The sequence below is a fragment of the Spinacia oleracea genome, chromosome 4, assembly GCF_020520425.1.
Source record: "Spinacia oleracea cultivar Varoflay chromosome 4, BTI_SOV_V1, whole genome shotgun sequence".
NCBI lineage: Eukaryota > Viridiplantae > Streptophyta > Magnoliopsida > Caryophyllales > Amaranthaceae > Spinacia > Spinacia oleracea.
Genome location: NC_079490.1, coordinates 166,443,338 through 166,466,334, shown reverse-complemented (window position 1 = coordinate 166,466,334; position 22,997 = coordinate 166,443,338). Strand labels below are relative to the sequence as shown.

General features: G+C 37.5%; 3 protein-coding genes and 4 non-coding genes across 8 annotated transcripts; 4 read left to right on the top strand and 3 right to left on the bottom strand.

The window, feature by feature from the left end:
• The first annotated feature begins 782 nt into the window (after positions 1-782).
• Positions 783-856, top strand: TRNAI-AAU (transfer RNA isoleucine (anticodon AAU)). Its single transcript has one exon. It is a non-coding gene; the product is annotated as a tRNA-Ile (tRNA).
• An 89-nt stretch (positions 857-945) lies between these two features.
• On the top strand, positions 946-1,019 carry TRNAI-AAU (transfer RNA isoleucine (anticodon AAU)). The gene has a single exon. It is a non-coding gene; the product is annotated as a tRNA-Ile (tRNA).
• Positions 1,020-1,099: 80 nt separating this feature from the next.
• Positions 1,100-1,173, top strand: TRNAI-AAU (transfer RNA isoleucine (anticodon AAU)). Its single transcript has one exon. It is a non-coding gene; the product is annotated as a tRNA-Ile (tRNA).
• A 774-nt stretch (positions 1,174-1,947) lies between these two features.
• LOC110790381 (trihelix transcription factor ASIL2-like) lies at positions 1,948-3,886 on the bottom strand. Of its 2 annotated transcripts, XM_056842307.1 has the most exons (2): positions 2,956-3,886; positions 1,948-2,847 (listed from the first exon to the last, which is right to left on the bottom strand). In XM_056842307.1, exons 1-2 carry the CDS (start codon positions 3,452-3,454, stop codon positions 2,246-2,248), a joined length of 1,101 nt encoding a protein of 366 aa, XP_056698285.1. In that variant the 5' UTR covers positions 3,455-3,886; the 3' UTR covers positions 1,948-2,245. The 2 variants fall into 2 exon arrangements, with proteins under 2 accessions (XP_056698285.1, XP_021850858.2); XM_021995166.2 differs by having other exon boundaries at positions 1,948-3,883.
• Positions 3,887-6,041: 2,155 nt separating this feature from the next.
• LOC110790380 (uncharacterized) lies at positions 6,042-9,026 on the bottom strand. Its single transcript, XM_021995165.2, has 4 exons — positions 8,375-9,026; positions 7,643-7,838; positions 6,526-6,657; positions 6,042-6,367 (listed from the first exon to the last, which is right to left on the bottom strand). The coding sequence occupies exons 1-4, from the start codon at positions 8,680-8,682 to the stop codon at positions 6,260-6,262; spliced, it is 744 nt and encodes a 247-aa protein (XP_021850857.1). The 5' UTR covers positions 8,683-9,026; the 3' UTR covers positions 6,042-6,259.
• Positions 9,027-14,229: 5,203 nt separating this feature from the next.
• LOC110790379 (probable CoA ligase CCL6) lies at positions 14,230-21,846 on the bottom strand. Its single transcript, XM_021995164.2, has 19 exons — positions 21,474-21,846; positions 20,613-20,676; positions 20,436-20,525; positions 20,097-20,153; positions 19,804-19,852; positions 19,598-19,674; positions 19,205-19,241; positions 19,007-19,101; positions 18,759-18,923; positions 18,271-18,381; positions 18,079-18,166; positions 17,915-17,981; positions 17,740-17,815; positions 17,511-17,628; positions 16,870-17,115; positions 16,124-16,263; positions 15,505-15,687; positions 15,301-15,420; positions 14,230-14,568 (listed from the first exon to the last, which is right to left on the bottom strand). Exons 1-19 carry the CDS (start codon positions 21,617-21,619, stop codon positions 14,521-14,523), a joined length of 1,977 nt encoding a protein of 658 aa, XP_021850856.1. The 5' UTR covers positions 21,620-21,846; the 3' UTR covers positions 14,230-14,520.
• TRNAI-AAU (transfer RNA isoleucine (anticodon AAU)) lies at positions 20,798-20,871 on the top strand. Its single transcript has one exon. It is a non-coding gene; the product is annotated as a tRNA-Ile (tRNA).
• Positions 21,847-22,997: the final 1,151 nt, after the last annotated feature.

Below are 22,997 nucleotides of genomic sequence, written 5' to 3'. Positions count from 1 at the left end.
GGCAGACGAGCTAGTGGTTAGTAGCCAATACACTCCAATTTTAAGGAGGCGTAGTTTAAGGAGAGGAATTATATCCCAATCTCATATACTCCCTCTGTCCCGGAATACTCGACCCAGTTTGATCGGCACAGAGTTTAAGGGACTTGAATTGACTCATTTAATTTAATAGGTAGTAGTTGATAGTGGGGTATTATTTTAATGTAGTTAGTGTGAAATGTGTGAAGGGGTGGGGTTGGGAGAGAATAGGGGTTGAATTTTTAATTATTTTTTGTATGGAGTAAGGGGTAGGTGGGTTAATAGGGGTGGAGTGAGAAATAATATAATATTGTTAGAATATTTCCATTTTTAAAAACAGGTCAAGTATTAAGGGACGGCCCGATAAAGAAAACAGGTCAAGTATTCCGGGACGGAGGGAGTATGTTTTAAGAAAAATATATCATACCAAAATAAGTTCAACTATGATGCTTATAAGTTCAAAAATGGTACTCAAAAGTTCAAAATTGGTACTCATAAGCTCAAAAATGGTACTCAAAAGTTCAAAATTGTTGTTCATTTATCAAATATGATAATCAAAAAATTTCAAAATAATGGTACAGACCACCGTGCCCTCAATATGTGTTTGGAGGCACATATCTGATATGGGCCTCTCTGCCCTCGTATTAAGCATTAGCTCAGTTGGTTAGAACGTGGTGCTAACGGCAATGGTTCAACACTGGCAACCTTCTTTCTAGTTTTTTTTTCTTTTAAGAATCTAACCAACATATGATTATCAAAGACAACATGGCCCATTAGCTCAGTTGGTTAGAGCGTGGTGCTAATAACGCCAAGGTCGCAGGTTCGATCCCTGCATGGGCCAATTATTTCCTTTTTTGATCAGTTTTTACTTTCTTTACTTATTAGTTGCTAAATTTATTATTAGTAATTTGTAATAAATGGTATCAACAAGGCCCATTAGCTCAGTTGGTTAGAGCGTGGTGCTAATAACGCCAAGGTCGCAGGTTCGACCCCTGCATGGGCCATATATTTTTTTTAGCATTTTTAGTTTTTTACTCATTAGTTGATAAAAATAGTGTAATTTATAAATAGTACTCTCGACAAAGGCCCATTAGCTCAGTTGGTTAGAGCGTGGTGCTAATAACGCCAAGGTCGCAGGTTCGACCCCTACATGGGCCAAATCCCGTTTTTGCTTGTTTTGCATTTTGTAACTGAAATTTTGCCAATATCTCAAACTTTCGAAGCAATAAAGACTACACAACATTGTTCTACATTTCTAGTCATCAACTCTAATCACAATTCAGTTGGACCAGCTGTATACTTTAACCCCAAACATAGTATAATTTGTACGATCATGATCTCCCTCTACTCTGCTCAAAACCTCAAGCTCGGACCTCTACAAGGTTCCTCAACTTGATCTACAAGGTTCGGTCCAACCTGAAACATGTGACCAGACCTCGAATAGCTAACACAAGCCAACCCAACCCAATACATAGCCAACGAGAACACAGCCAAGTGTCATGGACAGGTCTATTGGCCGCCCGCGCGGCGCCTGAATCCCCGAGGCTTGATCCAGGCCAGCCTACCCCATATGCGCAACAAGCATTGAACACCACAATAGTAGAGGAAACAACACGCAATGATACTAACTTGCACCAAGATACATGCATCAATAAGGCATACAAGGTCATGGGAGTTGCCTCATATGGACAAGGTGGGCCTTAGCATCGGGAATATGTCAACACGTGACACAAGGGACGACAAACAGAAGCTTGTATAAAACCATTTCTTTTAAGGCTCATTTCAATTTCTGTGTATAACAAGTCTTGAAACTTTCCCAATTGTAAGAAGTTTCCAATTCGAATACTGTAAAATAACCTTTTTTTTCCAGAACAAGTTTCCAAGGACAAACTAGCTAGAAATTATAGTTGCAAAATTCACAACACAAACAAGTTGAAAGAACCAACATAAGGTAGAACTAAATCATTACACAATTTTGGTTACAGATTAAAAGCTACACACTACACTAAACCGTACAAATCTACACAAATGCAGCAATTCGCGATCAAAATACTAACAACCCGATAACTACACAAGTTCCCTTTGATAGCATCTCACATTCTTACTACAAAATGCAAAAATCCCAAACATACAGCAATTCAAGCATACAAAAAGCTCTCCATTTTTACCAGAGTTTGGATTGGATTGGATTGGATCGGATTGAATATACTCAGAATTAGCATACTCCAAATTAGGCATCACTATCATTGTTCTTGTGATTAGACCATCCTCTAACAAAAGTTTCAACAATGTTTTGGTGATACTCAAGAACCATCTGAGTTCGCTTCAACTCGGTTTCCATCCTTGACTTCTCTGCTTCTCTCATCATCTCTATCTTTGTCATCTCTGTTCTCACATACCCTTCTCCCAATACTCTTATGGCTTCCACCATTGCCATTGCTACATTATCTCCTCTCTCTTTTCTTCCCCCATCTCTGTTCAACGCACTCCTCTTCTTCTTCATCGTATTCATATTCATATTCATATTCATATTCATATTCACCCCTTTTCCCTTCCCCATCCCAGATGATGATCCAACCCCACCATTGCTCCCATTCCTTGCAAATCTCGTTGAATACCTCACTCCATCGTCAAATTGAGGTGGAGGTGACCCAAATTCATTGTACCTTGAGGATGTTGATGACTTTAATCCAAATTTAGGGTTAGGGATTTCATCGAATCCTCCATAATTCTTCCTAGAATTCCCGGCGATACGAATCCTCAACCCATTCCTCTGAAATTCCTTCGCTTCCTTTCGGAAAGATCCACCGTTATAATCCTCATCATCGTCATCTAAATCGTTATTATCATTATTATTATCATCATCATCATCATCACCAAATCCATCATTCATAAACTCATCAGCAACAACAACAGGAGAAATAGATGAAGCAGCCTTACCACCACCGCCTACTCTGCCACCAGCACCACCACCACCACCGCCGCCGCCTCTCCCCCCAGCTGGAAGAGCGGAATCGCCCTTTTCCATGAAATCCATCTTCGAGAAGTAAACCCAGGAAGAGGCGAACTTATGGTGAGGGATAGACTTAGCCCGATTCAGCTCAGCGCGGTAACGTTTCCGAAGCTTCTCCATCTTATGACGACATTGAACGGCGGTTTTCGGGGGAGAAACGTGAGGGCAAAAGCGGTGGACGTTATCAGCAACATCTTGCCAGTGAGCGGCGCGGAGGTTCCCACGGCGGAGAGAGTACCATTTGTCACGGTAAGCGTCAATTAGACCGGCGGTTTCATCAGGAGTCCAGCACGGCGGAGGAAGGCGGCGAGAGGTATGAGCTGGTTGGGCTGGTGCGGGTAAGAGGAGGGGGATTCCCATCGGAGGTTCCGGGTAATCTGAAAATGATTGTTGTTGGTACGGCGGCGGAGAGGAAGATGAGGCCATTGTTGAGGAGAGAGAAAGAGGTAGCGGAGGAGAGAGAAAATGGTAGATCTGAGAGAGGGGTGGAGGATAATGTACGCGGTGGGGGGTGAAGGAAAAAGGAGGGAGGAGGATCCGGATGAGGGTGGGGCGGGTTAAGGATAAACCGGACGGCCCGCCCAAGACGGAGGAAGGGGGTGGCTGTTGGTTAGTGGGTAAAGAGGGTTGAGGTGTTTGAGGTGGTGGGGCCCGTTTCACCACCTCATTTCATCGTTTTCACATGGTGTTTGGGCTAAGTGTTAGGCTTAAGATTTGCTTAAGCCGCGGAGGAGAGAGAATTTTGTAGACTGAAATTTTGGAATGTAAAATGTTTAAGCTTAGTATGGGTTGGTTAATTTAGAATGGAATCACATTATTTGTTTTTTGGGGGTTTTGAATTAGTTTTCTTATATAGGTTGCATAAATATTGGATATTTTGTAAATAGTTGGAAAAAAATTAATGCTCGTAGGAAAATGTAATTTTACGAGGAAAATATCATTCTAATAGAAAGTACTTAATAAAATAAAATAAAATAAAACAAGGAAGATTAAGATACGAATAATAAGCATTATTTCAACATTGAGAATTTTGATAGATTGTGGTGGGCTGGGTGTAGACCTGTCAAACGGGTCGGTCGGGTCGGGTTGTAAAAATTTACTTTCGGGTTCGGGTTGAATCGGGTCGGTCACTTTCGGGTTCGGGTTTACAAATGCTTGTTCAAGACCCAGAACTTTCGGGTTCGGGTCGACCCAACGGGTTGAGAGATTTTAAAACGCGCATTATATTTTCATTAATTTAGGTGAAAAATATACAAAATATTGGCACAACTTAACAAATTTTCCTACGAAAGTTTATATTTTGTCAAATTCAATCATAAAATGGCGTATAATTCAAATTAAAATCATATTACACAGAACAATAGTAAAAACAACGTGTCTTTTATGCTTAAATTTTCTCATAATCTCATTTATTACTATAAATACAATGATTTTCAATCGGTCGGGTCTAAAACGGGTTCGGTCGGGTTTTGACCCATTCCTTTTCGGGTTGTTCGGGTTCGGATAAAATCGGGTTACGGGTCACAAAATCTTGTTCAGGACCCAGTATTTTTGGGTCGGGTTCGGGTCGGTTTTCGGGTCGGGTCGATTTTTGACAGCTCTAGCTGGGTGGCTACCATTTTAATTGAAAAGTCTTCCTTGTAAATTCTTTACTGCTACTTCGTATATTAGATTTATTTACATTCTTTTTATTTATTCCTAAAGTCTGAATGTGACTAGACACGTTTAAAGTTGAAAATTATTAGGTGCACTCGGATGCACCGTATATACAAGGTATTTTTATGCCTTTTAGTGGTCTCTATTGCATTTTTTCTCATTATATGTAAAGAAAAAATGTGAGGTGTATCATACACCCGGGTGTATGTAATATGTTCTAGTTTAAAGTTCATAAACGGAGGTTAATTAACGTAGCCCAAAACTGTAGTATTGTTTTAGGGCAGTTACTCTATAGGTTTAGTTCAACTACTTTTATAGTTTCAGGCCATATATTTTTATAGTGTTAATTTAGATATTTCTATATATATTTTTTTATAGTTTCAGATAATGTACTTTTATTGCTTTAGGGAAGTACTTTATAATTTTAGGCCAGATATTTTAATAGTTTTATTTCAAATACTTCTATAGTGTTATAATTTCATGAAATGTACTTTTATAATATTAAGGGATGTATTTTCATAGTCTTAGTTGAGGAAATTTTATAGTTTTAGACTTTCAAGGGAGGTACTTATATAGTTTTAGTCAAGATACTTATATAGTTTAGGCTGTAACTTTTATAGTTTTTTTACGCCAAATACTTTTACTTATTGTACGTGTTGTGTGGAGTTCCTTCATCATCCCTGCCATTAAAAACAACTCATGTGTATAGCTTAAAACCTCTGAATAAAAAGTTGCTTAGACGTGATCGGAATCAAAACCCATGATTCCAACATAGAAAAGATGATGATCAGTGAAGCAAGTTTCCATAATTCAGACAGCCCAATGTACTGCGAAAACGGGTACGGTTTTTTGGATTTGGCAGCGAACATGAATTTATTTGAGTGGACCAGTGAGGAGTCGGAAAAGGAATGAGACACTAGTAGGGGACATAAAATTCAAACGGGCAAAATTTGCCTCAATGACGCCAACTACGGCTTGAGTGCAGAAAACAAACACAAATTTTGAGGGTGCACTCAACAACACAAACTATATAGTTGGGGTGCAAGACATGACATATACGGAGTACTACATTATCGTATGCAATGAATGACAAAATGGTTAAGTTTGCAATTTGTTGTGTCATGTCACATATGTCACACATTGCACCCTAACTATATAGTTTGTCCTGCTGAGTGTACCCGTTTAACGGTTTAAGGTTGTGCTACTCTCTGCATCTGAGTCATTGTTGGTGTGATTGAGGCCAATTTTACTTCTTTTTTTTCTTTTTCTTTTTGCCTGTGAACATCAGAATTCAGAAGCCTTGACAGGAGTTCATTCCAGTCTCAGCAGCCAAAGGAAAAGAATCGAAGAATACACCTTTGAACAACTAACAAGCTTCGATTTTGAACCTCATATTTTTAGAATAATTCCATAATACTTCAAGAAACAATTTTGTGACTAACAAAATTCTAAAGAATGAGATGCAGGGTTACAACTTCATGCATTAAGCCTCCTAAAAGTTTCACTTGATGCAACTATATTTCCAGAGATGACCTAGAGCTGACTTATCACGAGGGGCAAGTTTACTCCAAAATCCTATGCATTTTGCTCAATAGTTGCCCCTGGCCCATATATCAAACGGCAGCGGTCAATGAATGAACTGACTAATCGAGTGGCCACCTCCCTAAAGAACATTGATGCCACCTGCAAAGAAGAAGACACTATCCTTTTTAGGCAGCAGCATTATGTTTTTCATCACAATCAAATATAGGTGTGACAATTCCGCTTTCTTTTGGAACAAATGAAGTTCTAATTCCTAAACAAGTTTAACAAGCAGAATAAAATGAAAGAAAGGTAATAACCTGCCGGTAAAGAGGTGAACGGAACTTGAAATCAACCAAGAAATAAAGGTTACATGTTTCTGGAGTTGGTCCTGGCCTAAATTCCCATACGTTGATCAAGTGTTCAAAAAGGTTGCTTTCAGATGCAGTGGTCTGAAAGTATTATAAACAAAGACATATCAGTACATATCAATCAAACAGGGTCAAAGAGTTCATTTTACAACTAACTTCTACCTGAAACTAAATGTTCTATCCACAAAAGGCATAGATAGATCTCTCATCAAGGTATAGAAAGATAAATAGATAGATGTATGGATGGATTGATAAATGATGACTCAAACAGGAGCAATGCTTTATTCTCATGACATAGATGATTCAAACAGGGCCAGTTGTTTGAAATTTTTTACCCCTTTAGGGCCAATAAATTTTCTATCCCACAGTAAGCAACTAAGTACATCTCTTCAAATATGAAAAGATCCGAGCCTTCATGACATCTGACCAGCTATTTTATCCTAGTTTATGTAACTATCCCCTCTTATTAGGGTATTAGGTAGGTGTCTTCGTAACTTCTGGGGAAGGAATAGATATGGGGATTCATGCAATAATAACATATTCCAAAGAAAAAAAAAACAGAACTATGTCCTCTAGCACCCGTCTCTGAGTCCCCAATATGCTCTCCTTTGGGCCCACAATCCTTAGTTCCTTACTACCTCATTTCTCTGGTTATTTTGATCCTTCCTCAAAAACAACTCCGCACCCTTATAGATTCAGATAGGTTATAATTTGGAACGGCGGGGGTCGGGTTTGGCCCTATGAGTTCACAAATAAAAGTGTTCCAAAGGCCTAATCGTTATAACCACGCATCATAAGTAAAACTCAATTTTTACTCGTAAAATATTGCTGCACAGAACTAAGAGTTAGGACTGCATATGTAGAGTTTATAGACCCATTAGTCAACACTAAAAATCGAGTCTTCCACGTGCATGTAAGATTGTATTTCCACAGTGCATATTCAATTATAAGTTTATAACAAAACCACACAGAATAGAAAGGCAATTAATATCACAACCCCCCAAAAAAGACGGGCAAGTGCAGTCAGTATAAGGAAATTCGAAGTTAGGTGCAATGAAAAATGTACCTTAATGTACTTTGGCTTGTTCAATACTACATGGGAAACATAACTCTCAATTAGAAATTTAAAACCAATTTCTAATTCAGCATCAAATGATCCATCAGGATGATGCCGAATTATTTCTGATCTTTGACACCAAGGTAAGAAACCTTCATACATATCTACAGCTGCAACGACAGCAAACAGTTGCTCAGGGGAGTACCTGTTTATAAAATATAATCTTGATTTATTTCATTCTTCAGTCCATAAAACATCATAGATATGCAAAGAAATGAACAAATAAACTATGATGAGAAAGGCTTTACTTTACAGTGCTTTACCCTAGAAGTTAGCTATTGGCAACTAATATTCTGTCAGCATTTTACCCTAATACACAGCTTTACTGTAAATGATCTTATACCAATTGCATTATTTCACACAGAACGCAATCGTAAAGCACTTACAGATTGCCTACTCTTCCTTACAGCAAGAACTTCAAATGAAAAAAATGGCAAAGAAGAAAAGCATGCACATTACATCATATCCCAGCTTAAACATTGATCTCCAGCATCTCTTCATTTACTTCAAAATTCACAACCCAATTATTCATCCGATATATTTCATCACAACAATAATGCAAACGTTTTAGCATTCTAAACAAGATAAACCCTAAAGAAATCTTATGCATCCAACAATTAACAATTGCATCCTTCAATTTATAGTAAAATCAAATGTAATAATAAGTTCAATTAAACTCACCCAATGATAATGTTTTCCTCATGAACCTTAGATAGAGCATTTCCTTCTTCACCATCTCCAACTCCCATAAACCCCCTCTTCTGCAAATTCTCACTAAAATTGAACGAATTCGTAGGACGATGAATCAAATTCCTAGAAGAAAAACAATCAATTCCAGCAATGCTGCTCATACATCGTACTGGAACATAATTTCCAATCTCCCCGGCATCAAATGTCCGACTCCGATGTCGAATAAATGGTTTTACATTGTTATGTCGCAGCAATCTGCTCCTTGCAACTGTTTTCAATGTGGACAGGAAATTCGGCATCTTGATTGACGAAATTTGAATGTAAATTCAACAACACTTGGGGAAAAAAATCCGGAAATTTTGGATTCAGCTAGGTTGCGACTCTAGATAGAAATCTTTCGAATTGAATTGGGGATAATCAATGTCGTGATATGATCAAGTGTTTAGCGAATTCAATTGCTGGGGAAAAAAATATTGGAGAGGGATTAAGAAGAAAGATTTGTTGAAGCTCGAGCAAACCCTAACGAGTTTACACGAAGGTGAACGCACACGTTTTTGGTACCAGAAAAAAATCTGATATTTTGATTGTTTTTTATACATGCCCAAAATAAAGAGTTGTTGGTACACGTAAATTCGTAAACAAGGTTTTTGGTTTCACTTATTGGTGCCTTGGTGGCATAGGAAGTCTTCTCAATTCACAATTCTCATGTGAAGGAAACTTCTTGGTATTTTACGCACCAATTAAAAAATATTTGTATGGAATGTAACGATTGTGTTGGATATTCACCCCATCCACCACCTCCCGGGGTCTACAAGCTCAACTTTGATGGCTTTGGGAAGTATTCCTCATCGGCACCAGCCTATATTATGCGGAAGAACCTTTGAAAATCAATATCAACAATTTAATAATATAAGGCGATAACCTTCTTGTTATCAATGCGACTAAAAGCACATGGTTCGTCCCTTCGAAATTACATAATATTATACGGGGTAGAAGATATCAAGACCCTTCTCCGCAACATGCCAGTGTATCAAGATCCTTCTCCGCAACATGTTATTTTGATGGGCCAAACTCAATGAGTTAAAATTACCATTTTACCCTTAGTATTGTCTCAAAAAGCTTATAATTGAAAAGATTTAAGTTGACACTTTGGTATCCACCCCCTCACAAAAAAAATTACGGCCCAGTTCACCCTTAAGGCTAATCCGGATTCAGGGCGAGTTCTAGGTTGATAGGTTCCAATCCCCTCCTGATTTTTTTGGGGGTTCGAACACGCAATCTTCCTTACCAAGTCCAACCCCAATTACCATTGAACCAATAGACAATTGATAAGGTGATAAGTTGGTACTTCTCTATTCGATGGCATTTGCTTTCCGTCTATCGTGAAGCTAATCATGCATTCACTCAACTGAATGCAATAAGAGCATTGTTAATGGTGTGTATTTTTTTTTTTTGCAATTAGGGAGAAATAAGGGGGGAAAGCCAAAATTTGGGTGGGGTACGAAAATTTTGCACTTTGGGGAGTGCAAAACCAAAAACCCCCTTGGCATGGGAACTTTTTAGATTTGGAGTGGAAAAATTCACCCAATCTAAATCCGTCATGTGGCATGACATAAAAAATCATGTAATGATTATTTTTCAACGTTTGTTTATATTTCTGATTCATAAAAAAATAAAATAAATTTACCATAATTTATAAAAATTTAAGATATACAAATAGACATCCATTTTGATATAATTTAACTCAATTTGTTTTCCAATTCTCTCTCTAGTTTTCTTATTTACAACTATATGTACCAAAAACTTAATTACTCATTAGTTTTTTTATTTCTTTTATTATTGTTGTTATTAGAGAGAGAAGTAGGGGTAGAAAAAGAGGGGTGATGAGTTTTTATTTTGCTCATGGATAAGAGAGGGATGAGGGGTTTTTTTTGCTAATGGGAAAAATGAAAAATTATGAGTGAGAAAGTGGGTAGTGAGAGAGGGATGGTGATTTTTTTTGCACATGGTTAACATAGATCTAACGGTAAATGGGAGTTTACTTGGAAATGAATTCCCCAATATGTATGCTTTCATCACCTTTATAAAATAAAAGAAAATTTAATTTTAATAATCCAACCTTTGGCCGGTCTTCCAATAACAGTCCCACTAATGAAATATCTCTAGTTGATCCAACCTTTGACACCTATTTTCTTTTAACATACCTCACTAAATTGTGACCTGTAAAATCAGGTCATTTGTCCTACGTGGCAGGTTTCTTTTAAAGCTTCCTCCCTGTCATTTCCTTCTCCGTGTTAGCTCCTCAAAGACGCCATTAAAACACAAAAAAAAAAAAACTATGTCTTCTATATTCTTCTCAACCTCAATTCGCACAAAAAAATAAATCTCTCTTTCTCTTCTTAAAGTAGATTTTCTCTTATTTTCCTCTTCATCATATCCATCTTTTTTTTTTTGAGGGTCACCATATCCATCTTTTACCTCTTCTTTTTTATGAATGAAAATTTCAAAGAATTAGCCCTTAATTCATCAACCCATCTCACAATTTTATTTTATTTTTTTTGTTCTACTACGAGGAGTTCCCATTCGGCGAGGTAATCTCCCGTGGGAGTTTGCATGGGTACTTCGATGGGCAGCATCCCTCCCAGTTGAGATTTTTTCCATTCCCAAGGCTCGAACCCGAGACCTTGGTTAAGGAGCAAGAGGCCCTTAACCACTCATGCCAACCTCAATTGGTAACCATCTCACAAAATTTCAACACCCAGTTTTAATTTCCTCTCCTCCATCCTTTCACCAAGCAGAAAACAACAAATGCAGAAACCGAAACCAAGAAAACCCAGAAACTCAGTTCATGATTGTCTTTTTTTTTCTCGAAAACAACCCATAATACCAAACTTGATGAACTCAACAAATTAAAGTACCCAAAACCTTAGTTTTCTGCTGTAATTTTTCCTACACCGCCACCGCCTCCACAATTCCGTTTTTGAACCCGATCTTCCTGCGGTTTCCGCCACCTGAAGGAAATAATGCCCTTGGTCCAAGTATGCATTCTATGTTAAGTCTAATAAATGCGGTTCAGTATTAATTAACAAGTTAATAATTCAGTGAGATCAAGTGAGCTGAATGCCTAGCTAGAGGCCGCTTCAGTTCAAGTGGAATTAATGATATTAATCCACAGCTTACTCTTGACTGAACCCGTAGGGTCACACAAATAGTACGTAAACGGATCAAGTATTTAATGGCATTAAATACTCCATCTATGAATATTCGGAACCGACGGATCTTGGTTTCAGTGGGAGCTAAGATCGTCACAGGCAAGAAATGAATACTCCGGAAACGATGATATTGCCGGAAACGGAAATATGGATCGTATCGGAAATATGAATATTATCCAAGTCGTAGATGTTGCCGGAAACGGAAACATGGTACGTATCGGAAAATATTATTGGAAATGGAAATATTACCAGAATCGGAAATATTGCCGGAAACGGAAATATTGTCAGAATCGGAAATATTGCCGGAATCGGAAAATAATTCCGGAAACGGAAATATTAAATATTTGTTCGAAACGGAAATTAATTCCGGAATCGGAAATATTAAATATTGTTCGTATCGGAAATAGATTCCGGAAATGGAAATTTAATCGGAAGCGTATCGTACGAATTAGCATCGGACGAGGCCTGCCGGACGAAGGCCCAGCACGAAGCCAGGCCATCGCCCAGCAAGCACGCACGCCACAGCCCAGCGCGCACAAGGCCGCGCATGCGTGGGCCGCGCTGCGTGGGCTGCTGCTCGCATGCGTGGGCAGCCCTTGTGGCTGCCGTGTGTGTGTGAGTTTGTGCTCATGCATGATTCCTGAATCTGCAAGAGTCAGTGTATGATTAAATGTCTATTCCTAATTGGATAAATTAATTAAATAGAATTCATGTAGGATTCTAATTCCAATTAATTCGCATCCTACTAGGATTACGATTCCTTTTCCATAACTCTATAAATAAAGGCCTAGGGGTCATAATTTATACATAAGTTTCAAAGTATTCAAAAGTGAGTTTTTTGAGAAAAAATTCAAACACCCATCTTGCCCCAAAAGTGCCGAATTTTCTGAGTACCTTAAGGGCGATTCTAGTTGGTCAATCTTAAGGCGGATCCGGACGTGCTGTGGACTTTCTACGGAGGGACGACACTTGGAGTCCTAAAAGACTTGTTCTTGTTCGGTTCGGGCGCAGCTAGGGAAGGCACGCAACAAAGAGTATGCATCTAAACTATGCTAAATGATTATGTGTAAATAATATGTTTTCTGGGTTAATGGTTGTTTCCGCATGATTTATGTAAGTGTCATATGAATCATAACCTAACACCACCCACAACCAAGAATTCTCTGACTAGTGAATCCAGCGGTTCTGGGAGAATCTTGAGAGTGGAGGCAATGTGTGCGATTGAATTGATGTTGAGGTTGTGAGATTCTTTGTGACCCATATCGTTTTTTGCTGTATTTTCTAGATATTGTTTGGTTTTGGAAGTGGATTTTGGATTTGAGTATGTGGGTTAGTGAAATTAAAGGGAGAAATGTGGGTTGAATTGAGATTAAGGAGATGGGTTGAGCGATTTGTTGCATTTCTGTACTGAATTTTCACATGAGAATGTTTGAAGCCGTGAATGAGATTAATTGAGACAGTGAGAGAGGAGAAAAGAGAAACAGAGGAGATTAGGGTAGGTGGAGAACTAGGGATGGCAGCGGGTCCAGGACCCTACCCGGACCCTGTCAGACCCTACCCTAAAATTAGGGTATGGATCTTTATTTTTTAGACCCTATAGGGTAAGGGTAGGGTATGGGCATATGCTGTTTTTTTTAGGGTAGGGTAAGGGTCTTAATTTTTCAGACCCGTACCCTACCCATACCCTACCCGCGGACCCTTAAGACCCATATCCTACCCATACCCTATATTTAGACCCACTTAAATTTTGTTATTTTTATGTACTTCACTTTTTTGTAGGATCTTGATGATGAAGTAGATGATGATATGGACGATAACTACTACTAAAGTACTGAATGGATGCTTATTTATTAACATTAATGTTGTGTAGTTAAGAATGTGGGATTTTGTAATTTATGAGCCTCGTACTTTAAAATGTATTGTGTTTAAGGAAATACAAGGATAATTTTTGAAGACTAGCTATTATTTGTTTTAAAATGCCTTATTAATCGTCGTTCTTGTATTTTTTTGCATATTACATATAATTGCATACAAAAAAAGAAATAAAAGTTATAGTTTTACGCGGACCCGCATAAGACCCTACACCCTAACCATACCCTGTCGGATCCATAGGGTCCGTGTAAGGGTCTTATAATTTTAGACCCTATAGGGTAAGGGTAAGGGTAGGGTATGGGTATATGTCAAAAAGTTAGGGTCCGGGTATTACTAGACCCTACCCAGACCCTACCCATTGCCATCCCTATGGAGAACTCAATCGTGAAATGAAAGGGAAAGACTCGTCAGCAAAAAAATAAAAAGTAAAATCGAAATTAAAAAGCCACGTCAGTTAAATAAAGTAAATTTGAAAGTTGTTGACGTTTTTCCAGGTGACAGATCATAAGGTTTATTAAAAGAAAATAGGTATCAAATGTTGGATCAGCCAGAGATATCTCATTAGTGGGACTGTTATTGGAAGACCGACCAAAGGTCGGATTATTAAAATTAAAATTAAATTTTCCTAAAATAAATGGAAAAGTGTCTCTTACCTATTATAATGAGCTAGAAAACCCTGGTCAAAAAGTTACAACTCCATTTTCATAACGTAGAACCTTGATAGAGCAATTTGTGGGCTGAATAGAACTCGTTAGACATTAGTGGACTAAACACCCTAAAATAAATAACACCACCCAAATACGAAGTACGTAGAGTATAATTTATAATTCTACAGAAATGGTAGCCAAAACCAGCTTGTATTTGATGAACATACATTACTCTTTTTATGTTACATAAACTAGAAACACGAGAAAAATAACACATTCTGGGCATATCTATATAACATATTGATATAGTAATATAAAATATACTCGTATAAATATAATTTGGTTCTATGGAAGTCCCATATCTTCGTATTCCATTGCACATTTCAATCAAATTTGGTACCTCGTCTCATGCCTTTGGTCCCTTTGCTTCACTGTACATCTTATTGACTATTTCCTGTATATTTCCATCCAAAGCAACACATCAGAAGGCAGCCAGGGGCGGAACCAGTAATAAAAGTAAAAGTTGACATGATCCGAACCCTGTACCCCTAATAACTTCTAACTTTCTAGGCAAAGTTACCACTTAAGCTATAATGCATATTTAATTTTTAACCCTACCACGGTGACAGGTAATGATATACTTTGTCCGGAAACAAAGTGATAGTCACACTGGTAATTAAGGATTTGGTGACTACACTACCATTTTAAAGTGTTTGTTTTTACGAATTTTTCAAGAAATACCCCCGAGGTTTGACTTTATTCACCAAATACCCTCGTAGTTTCAGGTATTCACCATATACCCTTGATGTTTCATTTTCTTGCATGATGTGACCCTGCCGTTAAGTGGTTGTTAAGTGACTTTTAGAAACTTTCATTTTTTTACCATATGCCCTTCTGTTATCGGTAGCCAATATTTCTAAAATATTTCTACAACTTTTGAGGGTCTTACGTGGCCACTACTGCTAACTGTAATGCCTGCAGATTGAGGCCAACTCATAATTTACAAACAAAAAACGAGGTATTTGGTGAATAAAGTCAAACCTCGGGATATTTCATGAAAAATCCGTTGTTTTTATCTTTTAAAACTTTATTTATCAAACCCCTTTCATGAATATGCTCTTTCTTGGAATCATCAAGAGAGACACTTTCAAGCTAGAGATCCATTTATAAGAAATGCAAGATATACCTTGTAGTATTTGAGCAACTGAGGCCTTTTCAATTTGAAGGTTGGAGTCATCAAATCCCGCTCAAGATCAAAAGGAATTGGTTCGAGGAAAACTGCTTTTAGCATCTCAAAACCTCGAAGCTGTTTTAAATTATAACATATGAGAAAGCAAAACCAAAATGCAGCTAGAGTCAAAGGCAGAAAGAACATGGTTGAATCACATACTTTATATTTCTGACCAGTGCTGTTGAGCTCTTCTAAGAAATATTTCTTAGCCTTGGCACTTTTGCAGAGTGTTTCAAAGTCCCCAGTCTCGTTATTATTAGCTGCCCAGTCTTCGAGTGCCTTTCTCTCAGGAACAACAACAGCCACGAGAAATGATTCAAAACTATTCCCGTAAACCCAAATCTGAGAAGACAACACAGCCTATCAATACACCATTCACTGCCTTTAGGCTCTGTTTGGTTTGGTGTAAAACGGTTTTAGTGCAAATTGATTTTCCATGGAAAACATATTTCAAGGGAAAATACAATTCCAAGCTAGTTTTCCTTTATTTGGTTTCTTAAACAAAAATGGGAGAAGATGGGAAAGATTGAGGGGGGAAAAAGAGAGGGAGGTAAGGAGAAAATGTGGAAAAATGGTTTCTCTCCGTTTCAAAATGGAAAAGGTTTTTCCACCTTTGAAAGAGTTGTGGAAAATTGTTTTCCATCCCTTGCCAAACTAAATAACGTAAAGTGATTGGAAAGGAAAAAATTGTTTTCCATGAAAACGTTCTACACCCTACAAACGACGGAGCCTAAATGTGAGAAAGGAAACTACAGAAATTACTGAAAGCAAAACTTACAGATGCTATAAGGTTACACCGTGAGTATATGCTTTCAAGGTTCTCCACCGCTACATATTCACCTTGAGACAACTTAAAGATGTTCTTCTTCCTATCTATCACTTTCAAAGATCCATCAGTCTGCCATTCACCAATGTCACCTGAAAAAAGAAAATTATTATCATTACACATTCCAGACAAGTATATTGTATTACGGCATGGCACAAAATGACATAATATCAAGGACATGTTTGGTATACACTTAGGAAAGGAAATGGAAAGTAAATAAATAAGAAGGGGAAGGGTAGTGCTACTGTTACCAATATTAGTTGTTTGGTATACTTTAGGAAAGGAATCACTTGTAACAAATTGGGGATTGAGGATGATAACAATGTTGTTACCATAGGGTTGGGAGAGGTAACAATTGGTGGTAATGGTTATCCTTGGAAAATGGATTGTGTTACCAATCCTCTCATACCGAATATTAGGTAGTGGAAATAGTTAATTGATTCCGTTTCCATCACTTAAAAACTCTATACCAAACATGCTGCAAGTGTACAGCCAACAAGTCCTTCCCTCCCTCCATTCTTCACCAAATGTTTGGCAATAAACTCATGAAGTCCTCAATATAAAAAATGAATCAGCCTTAACAACTTATAAACACAGGATTAATTTCAGCATTACTTATCAGAGCCTCAAAGTATGGTAGCAACACCATACACATTAAAATAATTTAGCTTCTATGCAGAGAAATGGAGAATATATACCTGTGTGAAACCACCCATCTATAAGAACTTCTTCAGTTAGATCTTGCCTCTTATGATAACCAGAAAACAATATATTCCCCCTCAAACAGATTTCTCCGCGTGGTGTACTTGAAAGTGCATCATATTCCATCTCTGGAACTGATTCCAGTCTCGCTTCTATGGCAGTCGAGGGGATTCCCACGGTGCCTATCATTGGATACACATTGGCTATTGATGTGAAACATCCTCCGCAGCTTTCAGTGAGGCCTACCATTGGAGGAGTAATTGTTTAAATTGACAAATGAGGAAAACAAAACAAGTGGAGTGCTCTTCAAGAATGACATGCATTGTATAAATTAAACAGCTGAAAGTTCAGGGCTTGGCACAAAGGGGGTTATTAGTCTTACCATATAGTGTGCTTTATATTGTGTAGTTATCTTATCAGATAGTATATCGGATCAAACAAAGATGCAAGCACACGAAATCCCCACATGTAAAAGAAGATCACAATAATTGTCTGAAACTGAGTTTCATCCATTAACTTTACACCACATTTGAACAAGTACAATCATCCAAAGATCAACTGAAAGATAACTAAACATCCACAATAGGACAGTTACTATTGACCTAAATTATATTGCTCGAATAGTTTCATAACTCACCATAACCTTGTACTACCACACAGCAACAAGTAACCCTCAAAAATTCTTCAACATGATGTGGCAAAGGCGCTCCTCCAGATATCATAATACGGACTCGTCCTCCAAAGCTTTGCTTGATCTTTAGTCAGAGTAATAGGACCCAATTAGAGCTACTCAACACTAACCTCAGCAAGGGAAATTAAATGGGAAAGAAGAAATAAGAAGGTTTAATTGGAAATAATCCACCAACTTTACTGAAAATAAGCTTGTCCAAAAGAGGTGCAGCTTCATCTTGGCGTAATCCCTTCTCCAGATTCCGCAGTTTACTGTTTGACAGTTACAGATCAGGAGTATATAATCGTTAAACAAAAAGATTCGAGTTCACAGACTGATAGAAAATCATAAAGGCCAAAACTTGAACATACTAGTTATAGGCATAGTCAAACAAGCTCTTCCTGAGAGAACCACTGGATGAAATTTTATCCACAACACCTTCAGTTGAAAAATGAAATCAGTTAGTTTCTCATAATAAGATAATGATTTGGAAGAGTAACTAGGATTTTTTTACATACACCAGCATCATATTTACCAGTATATAAACGTTCATAAACCCTGGGAACCCCGCAAAACATAGTTGGCTTCAATTCCTGGAGATCCTCAATCAAATATCTCACATCCTGTAAGTGAAACATAGAAGAGGTGTTGATTGAAGATTTGAAGTTCTGAAGGCTAGGTATACAGAGTTAAAAAAATGTAATAAAGCTGTAGCACTTGAACTTACTCCTTGCCAGAATCCTATTGAGGTGCCTTTAGCAATACAATATGTTTCTACAATCTGATCAAATATATGTGCCAAGGGAAGAAATGAAAAGTATACATCTTCTGGGGTTGCCTGTAACAAAAGATTTTCCAGTTCAGTTTTTTCTACTTCAACAGCAATCTAATTCAAAGAAACAGTAAAGACCTGCAAGTTCACTTGCTATGTGATTGCAATGTAATTTATGATCTCCTCTGTCTCAAAGTGATTGTCCTTTTAATAATTTTGTGTCACAAATCTCCATACCCTCTTTACCCTCAATTTTCTGTGAAAAGTAATCTAGGACCAATCACTTTGAAACGGAAACGAGTAAGCTTTGTTACTAGCATAATTTCAGGCTTTTGGCACAGAACTTGACATCTTGCTGAACAGATTGTGAATCATGAAAATACTGAAATTATATTCATCTAATAGTGCAAAGTCTCAAAAAAAAGCTACGGAGTACTTCTTACAGATTTGTCTGTCTTTGAAAACAGGTATTCTACTGAATGGACCTCTGATGTGAAAGCTGCATTAGTTAAAATCACCCCTTTTGGTTCTCCCGTTGTGCCACTTGTGTACATTATAGTGCAGACATCAGTCTTTTGTTTCGAAGGGAGTTCACAATCCATAGTTCCCTGGAACAACAAACAACCTCGGATATTAGCCACAAGCAGCATTATCAAAAGAAATTATTTGAAATGAAATTTCTGACGCTTACCAATTGAGAGAATTCATCCCAAGAGAAACAAGACACACCAGCTTCCTCAACTTCCTTCCTTTGTGTGCTGGAGATATTCTCAAAGCTGACAATGGCTAAGGACCAAATTTGGATGTATCTTAGCACGTCAGTAATTACAAGAAAACTAAGCAACCAATATTTGAAACTTATTTGCCAAGCACTTCTTTGTTTACCTACTTTTTAGATAGTTACACTTTGATAAGCAAGCCAGTATCTGCATAAGCATCAAATCATAGCATCATTAAAATTGGGATTAAAGGTTGAGATAAGTTTATCAATCATCCAAGAAAATGCACATATCAGTATTGACTCTTGCATGAGAAAATAATTATAAAGCTGCGCGAGTATTAGGCTTATAAACTGTAGAATAGTAAAGACTAGGAAGAAGAGGGCCGGGGGATAGAACGAGACAGAACAGTGTGTCATTTATACCACATCATACATCAACCATTGATTTTTTTTTTTATCTTACACTAGATTTCCATATAGTTTGTTGGACCAGTATATCAAACTTCGAGTTCTCACATAAAGCTGGGTATTAATCTGCAGAAAAGTAGAACAACAACTTACAGCTGGTATCTTTTTCTCTTGAACAAAAACTAAGGAGACTTCAGCATGGTTAATGATGAACTCCACAGCATTCGGACCTGCATAATACATCACACGATCATCAGTGTGGTCTCGAATTTTTGTTCTGGTAGGCTTGTAGCATGCCAACCTTGGAAACAAATTATTAGCAGTAGAGAATAAAAGTTCAGATTATTAAAGTGGCATACCAAGGGAATCATACAATGGTACATAGGATATGGCCTGACCGTTGCAACCCTGAAAAATCAGCAAAGCTATTCCGGTCACTATCTATGGCATTCGACTATTTCTCAGCAATAGCTTCACTTAATGCATCCATGTTACAAATAAACTCACTACTAACTTGTCAAGATGCACAAGAAATAAGAATCCAATTGCTATTCTAAGATCTCTATCATTACAACAATGAGCAACATTGCCAAACAACAAAAGCAACTGAAGTACCAACTAATCTGAGTATCCAAATATCGCGAAAACATACTTGCATAGCAATGATCCAATTGGGGCAGTTGGACCCATATATTCCACATTGAGCTCCCTACAATCAAAATTTGTGCCAGAAAAATCTTCATTAAGGTTAACAGCTCAAATGTAAACATGTAATCATGTACAGACACATAATTCAGCTTCAAATCCATGAAACTGTAAACAGTTTTCACATTTCCAGTTCAAATTAGTGACTAATAAATTCGGACTGTAACTTTCAAATTACATTATCAATGGGAGTATTAAATTCGGAAAGGGAGAAACAATAATGAAGTAAAAACCCCAACAACAAATTTGATAAATTTAGAGAATTGCAGAGTAAAATTGAACTCACGGGATTAACTCCACATTTCCTAATAGCTGAACCGATTTGAAGTGCTGAATCATACACCTCTTTATAACTAAGCCATTCATAAGGACCCGCCTACAAAAATTGAAAAATAAATAGGAACAATCAATGGAAGATTATTACTCGAATTAAGAAAGAAGAAATAGAGGGAAAAGGGCGAACCTTGCCATCAATGGTTTTACGACAACCCAGCAAATTATTAGTGGGATTTTTCTGCACAGATTTGCTGAAACCAACAAAACCCCAGAAATTTTAAACATTTTTCATGAATTCATCTTATTTTTCTGAGATCTGTAAATCTTTAAATTAATATAAATACATTTAATACTCAAACGTTTCAATCAAGAGGCCCATTAGCTCAGTTGGTTAGAGCGTGGTGCTAATAACGCCAAGGTCGCAGGTTCGACCCCTGCATGGGCCATACTCATTTTTGCCATTGCTTTGAGTTTATTGTTTTATTTATTTATTTATGTACATCTACAATGGTTTAGACATGAATTTTGTGGACAATTATTATTTTTCTTGATTTACCTAACAGACTCAATCAGTTTATCTGTTGAAGAAATCCATTCTTACTAAAATAGTTGGCATAGATCATAAAATTTTCATTTTGTACATAGTATGACGTGAACATATCCGACTTCATTAACTTCATAAAGTGATTTCTACTCTCCTTGATATATTTTCCTGGTCAATATGTTCCAAAAAGGACCTTGCTCTCACACAAAAAGTGACAAATTCAACTCTTTTTAGTGAGAAATTAATTTCTTCGGACTTAATTGTCACATCATTATTTCATAAGCCATTTCCATCCTTAGATCCAATATATAACATCTAGTACTTGATTCATGCTACATTGCTACGTACAAGGGTAAAGAAACCAATACTACGTGCCATTGTTTTAAGTTTATTATTCATTTATGTGTAAATCCACAATTATTTAGACATGAATTTTGTGGACATTATGCCATTGTATGTACAAGTTAGCATAATTCAAGAAGAAATTAAATGTAATTACTGTACCTAAAGAGATCCCAAGGAGACTCAATGCCTTCAGGGACACCAGTGATGCCATCTTTAGCGTAAATGTTGCGGTACACCGCCCCGGCTGACGGCCTAGTCGATGTTGCTGCCCTTGCTCCCTCCACCTTCTCGGCGTACACCGCCATCTTAAGAATAAATTATTTATTGTTATTATTATTATTATTATTATTATTATTATTGGTAATGTAGTAGTAATCACAATGTTGTAATTTGATGGAATATGGGAATAATTTATTAATATAGATCTTAGGATAAGAAGTTGGGAGTATAGAAGTAATGAAGAAAAGAAGTGATGAAGAAAAGAAGAGATGGTAGCATAAATTCAAAGAGGAAAATGGGAGGGAGGTAGTTGAGTTTAAGTGGTGGCAATAAATTTAGTAGCACAAAAATATGGTTGGTGTTGATAATGTTATGTAACCCTAGCTTTTCCATTTACTACTACCACACCGCATTATTGTTTTATGATTTGGGATGTCCATTAATATGGTTGCGATTTGTAAAGAAAATTTGGTTTTTTATTGGTAAGATTTTCAGATTTTCAGATTTTCAAATTAAGATGTAATTTAATCCCCTGATTTTTACGGAGTATTTTTCTAAATTAAGAGCATGATCAGCTCTAAGTCTTAAAACTTGAATTTATGCTGACATGGCATATGACTTATCAATCTTAAGATCACACACATAGAATTGTAGTATTGAAGTATATGAGTCTTAACAAAGTCTTCAATTGAGTCTTGAAAAAGTAAGACTCGACTTAAGACTTGTTTGTGAGTTAAATTAAATAATAAATAATATTGTACATATATATATATGATGTGGCCTAAAAGAATGCCACCTGACTGCACTATCCAAGCCCAGAAGAAAGAGCCCAAAAGCTTGCCTACGGGCATTTCTCAAAATTCACAGGGCCCAGGCCCAAGCGATTAAGAGGTCCACATTGGGCCTAAACAAAGCCTCCAGAACCAATGCAGGACACGTGTCCCAATCTTGCGTAAACACCCAATCGTGCAGGACCAGTTCCCGAGAAACCCTAGCACTATAAATAGTGCAGATCCCTAGGTAAAAGGGCATTCAATTCTTCTCCAACAACAACAAACTTATCTTTGCTCTGCCTTCTCTCTACAAATTACTTATCTCTCTAGCTTATACTTACTTAAGCATCGGAGGGAATATTCCTACGGGAATATTCTTGTTTTGCAGGTTGCCAGAAGTTCGTGCCAGGTCATACTTGATACCTCCGAGGAGCGCGTGCCACGTCAGCACCGTAAAAGTTCTCACAACATTTGGCGCCGTCTGTGGGGAGGTACAGTGTCATGGCCGAACTACACCCTGACAGAGAGCATGCTGGTGAAGAAGAAGAGAGACGGCACATTAAGGAGACCAATCGAATTGCAAATGCAGGGAACACACCAGGACGAATGCAAGCTGAGGTGGTGGTGGAAGAAGAACCAATAACTGAGGCGTCTCCGCCAGGCGGCCACTTAAGCCCTAGCGTCCGAGACG